The 7,768-nt window shown below is 49.1% G+C and overlaps 1 protein-coding gene across 1 annotated transcript; it reads left to right on the forward strand.

Annotated features, from left to right (window-relative positions):
• The first annotated feature begins 3,644 nt into the window (after positions 1-3,644).
• LOC123355592 lies at positions 3,645-7,722 on the forward strand. The gene is made up of 3 exons (XM_044998211.1): positions 3,645-4,349; positions 7,249-7,605; positions 7,710-7,722. Exons 1-3 carry the CDS (start codon positions 3,784-3,786, stop codon positions 7,720-7,722), a joined length of 936 nt encoding a protein of 311 aa, XP_044854146.1. The 5' UTR covers positions 3,645-3,783.
• The last annotated feature ends 46 nt before the right edge of the window (positions 7,723-7,768 follow it).

The following is a 7,768-nucleotide window of genomic DNA, read 5'->3' on the forward strand; positions in this document are numbered from 1 at the left end:
GTAGCCCTGGGCCACAAAACATAACTAAAAAACTAATTTGTCCCACTGTCAGTTTGACAGCCCTACCCTGGTTGAAGTTTGGGACTATGTGCTAGCAATTTGTGACAACTGGAGAGATGGGGTCTATTCCCAGCTCTGAGCTACTGTGTGACCTTGGACAAATCACTTTCCCTCTCTGTGCCTCTGTTTCCCCTCAGCCCTTCATCTGTCTTGTGTAGAATGACTGTAAGCTTTGTGGAGCAGGGACCATCTTTTACTATGAGTCTGTATAACCTCTAGCACACTGGGGCCCTGCCCTCAGCTGGGGTATGCAGATGCTACTATAATAATCATAATATACCCCACACAACTAACAAACGTTATCTGAACCAGTGGGACAGCAGCTACTGGGAGAACACTGGTCAGAATATATGGATTTTTCTTTTAACTTTTAAATTCTGTGCTGTGGAATTGTGATTGCCAGTCTCCAAAAGTGGAGTCCTCTACCTGGGCAGCGGCAGAGCAAGCTTCCCTTTATCTTGCCAACATGCCTCGCCCATGACCTAGAGGGAACATTTCTTGCCAGAGCTACAAGAATTGCTAGCACAGTGTGTCACTGCAGGGTTTATGGCTCTAGTCACATCCATCCCCACCCAGCAGTTTAATTGAAGTGTTTGATGGCGTTTTCCAAGTGCGTCAGTTGTTCAGTGCTGGCTGGCTTTGCAGAGCAATTCAGCTTACATGGACTTGAAAGGCTTCCAAGGACAAGGACAAACTCTATGCCTGGTGACCCACCTAGCCTGTGTGGTGATCTGACCTGACGACCCAGGGCTTATCTACACTGGCACTTTACAGCGCTGCAACTTACTCGCTTGGGGTGTGAAAAAACACCCCCCCAAGCACAGCAAGTTTCAGTGCTGTAAAGCACCAGTGCAGACCGTGCTCCCAGCACTGGTAGCTATGCCCCTCGTGATTTGAAGGTGGTTTTTATAGAGCACTGGGAGAGCTCCCTCCCAGAACTCTGCTGCAATTAAACAAGCCACATTAAAGCAGTGTAGACTAGCCAGTGTAGACTAGCCCCCAGTTTACCCTTGTGTCCAAGCTGGGGTTCTCTCCTGTGCTTAGTACATTTGAATGACCATCTGGGTAACCAGCTCTCACTGCTCTGTGTGATGCTCAGTCCCTGCTGCATCTGTGCTGGGCCTGGTATGCGACCTGCACACAGAGCTTGAGTGTAAATGGAGGCTGAATTGCTGCACACCCCACACATGCGCACACTGCTGTGAGATTTAGCATTTGGGGTACCACAGATACCACTGGGTGCCAGTCAATAGGCGACTCAATGGGCAGGTGGTGTGCCAGGCCCACCACAGAGGTAGGTGGATCATCATTAGGCTTGTTGGGATTTGCTGCAGGTAATGGGAGGGAACGGCCGAGTGGGTAATCTTGGCAACGTCACCTCCCTGCTAACAAAATTCTATTCCCCCTTGGACAACCCACAGCCCCCACCCCCAATTAACCTTGTCTCCCAGCTACAACCCTTAAGTGCCTCCCTACCAGGCCTCAACTTCTAATCACACCCATCCCAGCTACCAGTGCCAAGGCAACCCCCACCAGCCCCCTCCAAGCTAACCGCAGGACCCACCCAACCAGCCCCCCCAGTTATAACCCCCTGAAGCCCCACAACCAGCCCCTCAGCTATAACCCCCTGAAACCTCCCAACCAGCCCCCCCGCTATAACCCCCTGAAACCTCCCAACCAGCCCCCCAGCTATAACCCCCTGAAGCCCCACAACCAGCCCCCCAGCTATAACCCCCTGAAACCTCCCAACCAGCCCCCTCAGCTATAACCCCCTGAAGCCCCACAACCAGCCCCCCAGCTATAACCCCCCCAAAAACCCCAACCAACCCCCCAGCTATAACCCCCATAAACTCCCAACCAGCCCCCCAGCTATAACCCCCTGAAGCCCCACAACCAGCCCCCCAGCTATAACCCCCCCCAAAACCCCAACCAACCCCCCAGCTATAACCCCCTAAACCCCCCCAACCAGCCCCCAAGTTATAAGCCCCCCAAAGCCCCCAACCAGCCCCAGTTTAACCCTCTGAAGCTGCCCAACCAGCTATAACCCCCATAAACTCCCCAACCAGCCCCCCAGTTATAACCCCCCAAGACCCCCCCAACCAGCCCCCATCTATAACCCCCCAGGACCCCTCTAACCAGCCCCCCCGTTATAACCCCCTGAAACCAGCCCCCCCAGCTCTCACCCCGATACCCTCAGCTGTGACCCTTCAACCGACCCCCCCGCCCCGCGTTCCAAGAGCGCCCCGCCTTCCCCGGCTCACGTGCAGCGAGCGCGCCCCGTCGGGTCACGTGCCGCAGGTGTGACCTCGGACTCGGCGCGGGCCTCGCCTCAGCCACGTGATCTTCTTCCGGCCAACGGCCGCTTGGGCGCTCGCGCCCCGTCACGTGGTGCGTGCGGGGAAAGGGCGGGAAGGAAGCGCTGGGGTGTGAGCGCGAGGCCCCGCCAGTGAGTGGGGGGAAGGGAGAAGTGGGCGGGGCGCCGGGACCCTGTGTGTGGGGGGGTCCCTGTGCCCCTCCCCCCGGCCTGTGGGGCCCTCGGACTCCCCCAGGGTGTGGGGCTGAGGCCCTGTTAGTGCCCAAGGGAGGGATGCTTGTGCTGTAATTATTGCATCTTATTTATGTAGCATCACTGCTGTGCTCGGGGCATGTTGGGGGGGCATGATTGTGTGTGGCACGTGCATGCAGTTATGTGGTGTGTGCGTGAACATGTGCCGTCTTACGTGGGGCGTGTGGGGCGCACATGGGTTGATAAAATTGAGCATGCATCTGCAGACACACAAGGTGAACATGCACAGGCTCTCAGAAGCACGTATGGGCGTGCATGAGAGTACTGGTGTGTATGAGTGTGCAAGGTTGTGCAAAACTGCATGGGTGTGTGGGGCACTTTAGGAAAAATAGACATCTTGTTCTCTCTTTCATTCAATAATTTGGAAGAATAATGTGAAAGAACTATGTGGGAAAAGAGGGTGCGAGAGGAAATTTGTACTGGAGGACTAAAGCCACATTTTCAAAGTTAGGTGCCTAACGTTAAACATCTAAATCCACATTGAGGCATCTACACAAGTAGTCTGATTTTCAGAGGTTTGGGGATCCCACCGCTCCAATGGGGAACTCAAGTTAGAAAATTTCATTGGTTGTGAAGGAGAGCCTTGAGGAGCCGTGAGTGTGTCAAAATGTGCTACAGCCCTTTAGTGCGTGGTGGCAGGGTCCACATATTGAGTTAGTGCATGGCAAGCTGCTGCATACTAACTCACCATATAGACAAGCCTGAGATTTCAAGTACCTGGGGCAATGTGGGAGAAATTAGCAGAAGTGATTGGAGATGTTGAGCTGGCTGAGGCTAGGGGATAAGCTAAGGAACTGGAGAACTCGACAGAAAAAGTTACGTAGGGGCAGCTAGTAACTTTGAATATCGCCATTGTGCTTATGTTGTCCACAGAGAATAATTTTTTTTTTTTTACAAGTTACCATGATTCTGTTTTGTTTTTCAACAGTTGTCTCTGTAAGTGCTGCGGGGAACAAGTCTGTTCTGCAGGAGTTTTGTAAAGCATTTCTGTGCCGACTATGTGAGGAATGAGGTGAAACCAGAAGTACTTCCATCCTCAAGAGAGTTAAACGGAAGAGAACTGTGTGTCTATCAACGGATTCATCACTTGACAGCCAAAAAAAAAAAAAAAAGAAAAGAAAAGGAGGAGGAGAACCTCAAACAGTCCATTAATCCTGATGGAGCACCAGAAGTTTCATGGTGAACAGTCAAAATTTTGTCTGAATGTGGACAGTGAAAACATGGAAACATCGAACACAGAGGCGGGTTCACTTAATCCAGAAGAAGAAATGTTTAAGAAAAGGGCTGTTGTGGCTGGTGAGGCTTTTGAAATTCCTAAAATAAATTGTGTTGACAATGATGATAATGATAAAGGAAGCAGAACTATCCAAAGTGAAACATGCTTTGGTGTTGGTGATGATTTGGATGACAATTGTATTAAAGAACTCAGTAGCACTCTAAAAATCCCAGCTCTTGAGGCATTGGGGGAAAATGAGAAGTCACATAGCATGAAAAGCTATTTGGAAGTCCAAAGTCCAGAAGAATCAGTAACATTACAGGGAGCAAGACTGACTGGTTTGGATGCTGTCAAAACAGAGTTTCATCTTAATAATGAAGGAACCAAACTGAAAGAATTGTTAAGTCAAATGGACTTTTCAGGAAATCTTTCGAACTCCTGGGACCAGGGAACTCACTCCAAGTTGCCCATCATTCCTGATCTGAAAGAGGAGAAAGAGCTGTTTAGGTTACAGTCTGATTTTTTTTCCCCTTTATCCTCTATGGCTCTTGAGAACATGAAGAAAAAAGTAGGAAGTTCGTTAACAGAAAAGTTTAGGATCCCCCTACTGCAAAAGCTTCCTTACACACCCCAAACAGATCTCCCCTAAACTGCTAAACTCTTACAACTGCTCCCAACCAGCCCTCCCAGTTGTAAAAACCCTGTATTCCTTTGATACCCTCCCTAACTAAACTCCCCTTCCATCTGTCAAACCCTACTGAATCCACCTGAGAGGCTGACCATCCAGACTTCCCAGTTCCCAAAACCATCGCACACAGTGACAAATCCCCAACCAGTTTCTGCCAGTACTTGTCAGACCTCATTTCTGTGTCCCACTGTGCCAGATCTACAGCTCTCAAACCAGACCCCTTTGTAGATGATAGGCACAGGGCAGTTTATGGCACCTGGAATCATAGTGAGCCCTGGGGAAGAGGATTCCCTTTACGGTCTCATTCAGGGTGTGACGTTTGCCTTGTTCCTGGCTGTTCTGAGGCTCAGTTGTACCACGTGTTTGGGGCTGGTATGGAGCCAGAGCTGCTGTTCTTTTTGTCCTGCGAGCACCTGAAAGGGGCAGGTTGAACAGGGTCTATGGAGTATTATCTGCACTTCCTGTTATTTATAGCTGCCATTTGTAAGTGGTGTGGGAATGAGGGAAAGAGCTTTTACATTGTAGTATGAAGCCCTGCGATGAGCCTGTCTTTAAGAACATAAGAATGGCCATACTGGGTCAGACCCAGGGTGACCATACATCCCGTTTTGGTTGGGACAGTCCCTTTTTTAAGTCCTGTCCCGGCCGTCCCAACTTTTTTGGCAAAAGTGGGCATTTGTCCTGTTTGCTCTTGCCATCTTGGTGAGTTGGCAAGAGCAAACAGGACAAATGCCCACTTTTGTCAAAAAAAAGTGAGGTGCAGAGGAACATGCAGGGAGGCGAGCGGCAATGCCAGCTCCGAGCAGGGGGGAAGGCAGAGCTCGGGTGAATGGCGATGCCAGCCCCAGCCTCGCATGGGGGGGCGGGGGGCAGTGGGGCAGGGCTCGGGAGAGCTGCTTGGGCCAGCCCTGCAGGCGCGGAGTCGGGGGAGGGCTTGGGCTAGCCCCACACGGTGTCACGTTTTCCCTTGGGGAAATGTGGTCAACCTAGTCAGACCAAAGGCCCATCTAGCCCAGTATCCTGTCTTCCGATAGTGGCTAATGCCCAGTGCTTCAGAGGGGATGAACAGAACAGATCATCATCAAGTGATCGTTCCCCCTGTCATTCATTCCCAGCTTCTGGCAAACAGGCTAGGGACACCATCCCTGCCCAGCCTTGCTAATAGCCATTGATGGACCTGTCCTCCAGGAACTGATCTAGTTATTTTTTTGAATCCTGTCACAGTCTTGGCCTTCACAATAACTCTTTGGAGTGGAGTACTGTGTTGCCCTGGGGTCCTGTGACCGCGGAATGGGACAGGGCAGCAGAGCACAGGTGAACTGATGAACTCTGAGGGAACTGCCATGGAAAATGGGGCTCTGAGAGAAGGCCCAGAGCAGGCCCAAGCCCATGGCTACTGAATTCCATGCTGGGGGCAACTGACTGTTTAATCCTTTATTTTTAAATGATTAAACAATCAGGATGGGAAATAAACATTATAATGAATAATTAATAATAGCATTTATAAATTCAGTTAATTATTTATCCTCATGAAGCGCTAAGTGCTCATTTAGGGCCATACACCACATCCCCGTTTAATTTCCATTGATATGGCGGAGCTGTGTGCGCCTGGAATCAGGTTGCATGTGGCTCTTTATATGGCAGCAAGTCCAGTAAGTCACTGCATGTTTATGTGAATATCAGCCAATAGGGACATATTTTGTGTGTTTTGAGTGTCTCAGTACCTGAGACTAACTTTTTAGTATAGATTTAGCCTAACCCAGCTACGTTGCTCATGGGTATGAAAATCCACAACCCTGAGTGACGTTAAGCTCGCCTAGCCTCTTGTGTAGATAGTGCAAGGTCAACAGAAGAATTCTTCCATTGACCTAGCTACCACCTGGTGGGTTAACTACAGTGATGGGAGAATCCCTCCTATCCCTATAGTGAATGTCTACACTGAAGCGCTACAGCATTTCTAGTGAAGACCTAGCCTTAGAAATGTATGTTACATCTTTTCATATGCTTCTGCTGACCCTGTAAAACTCATGTCAAAGCTGTTGCAGTTGTCACAGGACTTCCACTACATCGTTTCACGGCAGCAGTACAACCAGTATACTTTTTAACCTGCTAAGATTAAATGTGGGACACAATATGAGATAATACAAATAGTATAAGAACCATGAAACCACGTGGTATTAATTTCTTTAGCTAATCTCCATTTTATTATGCAACAGTTCTGCTATCAGTAATTTACAGTATTGAAAGAGGGATCACAAGCCAGTCCTGAGTGGCCTGGTAAGGGGAGTGCGGGGAATGGGGGGTTGTTGGGTAAGGGGCAGGAGGTCCCGGGGGGCAGTCAGGGAACAGGGAGCAGTTGGATGGGGTGGAGGTTCTGGGCGGGCGGTCAAGAGACAGGGAGAAGGGGGTGTTGGATAGGCAGGGGAGTTCTTGGGGTGGGGGAGTGGATAGGTTGGATGATGGTAAAGGAGAGGTGGGGGATGTGAGGGTTTCTCGAACATTAAAAAGGAGGCATGATGCCGAAAAGTTTGGGAACCACTGCACTAAAGTTAGATAAGTCTTGTAGACCCTATAGTGACTCGGGAACTTCCACCACCCCTTTAAGATACAATGGTGATGAGGGTTGAACTGTCTCTTTAACTGTTAACTTTGATTGTAGCGCTAGTATTCCTGAGTTGCCTTCACAAAATGAAAGCATTTTCTTGTTTCATGTCACAGCTTTCATCTCCCAGCTTGCAATGAGCAGGTTACAGGCAAGAGAGTGGGAGAAACACATGCCAGTGACCGTGTTTCAAATGAAGAGCAGAGTGAACAGTCAGCAGTTATTCTGAATGTGGTTAACCAGAACAAGGTGTCGTCAGAAAGTGAAGTCAGAGTATCTGGAGAGGGTTCATCTTACAGCAGAAGCCCTTATGTCAGAGAAATAAAAGCAAAGGAAACCGATTTTAGAGAAAAGATGATTGTGTCTGGTGGACCTTCTGAAAGTCCTAAGCAAAATTGTGACAATGACGAGAGGGGAAGCAGAACAATTCTAATTAAACCCTGTTACGTAGTCCTGAAAGACCTCGGGGATGAGTTAAAAGAAAAATGTGAAGATTCTTTAATAAGCTTAGATATTGAAACACAGTCACTAAAAATGAAAAATGAGAGGAAGGCCAGTTTTTCTGACGTATTCCAAGTTCCTTTACATGATGATTTAGATAAAAACAATGTTAAAAAACAAAATAAAATCATTAAA

This window comes from Mauremys mutica, chromosome 23 (genome assembly GCF_020497125.1).
Source record: "Mauremys mutica isolate MM-2020 ecotype Southern chromosome 23, ASM2049712v1, whole genome shotgun sequence".
NCBI lineage: Eukaryota > Metazoa > Chordata > Testudines > Geoemydidae > Mauremys > Mauremys mutica.

What these genes read in the sequence shown, in the direction of transcription:
- LOC123355592 (XM_044998211.1), top strand. Translation starts at nt 3,784, where the DNA reads ATGGAGCACCAGAAGTTTCATGGTGAACAGTCAAAATTTTGTCTGAAT. An exon ending in GAGGAGAAAGAGCTGTTTAG is followed by an intron (nt 4,350 to 7,248) that starts GTTACAGTCTGA and finishes TTCATGTCACAG; the next exon opens with CTTTCATCTCCCAGCTTGCA.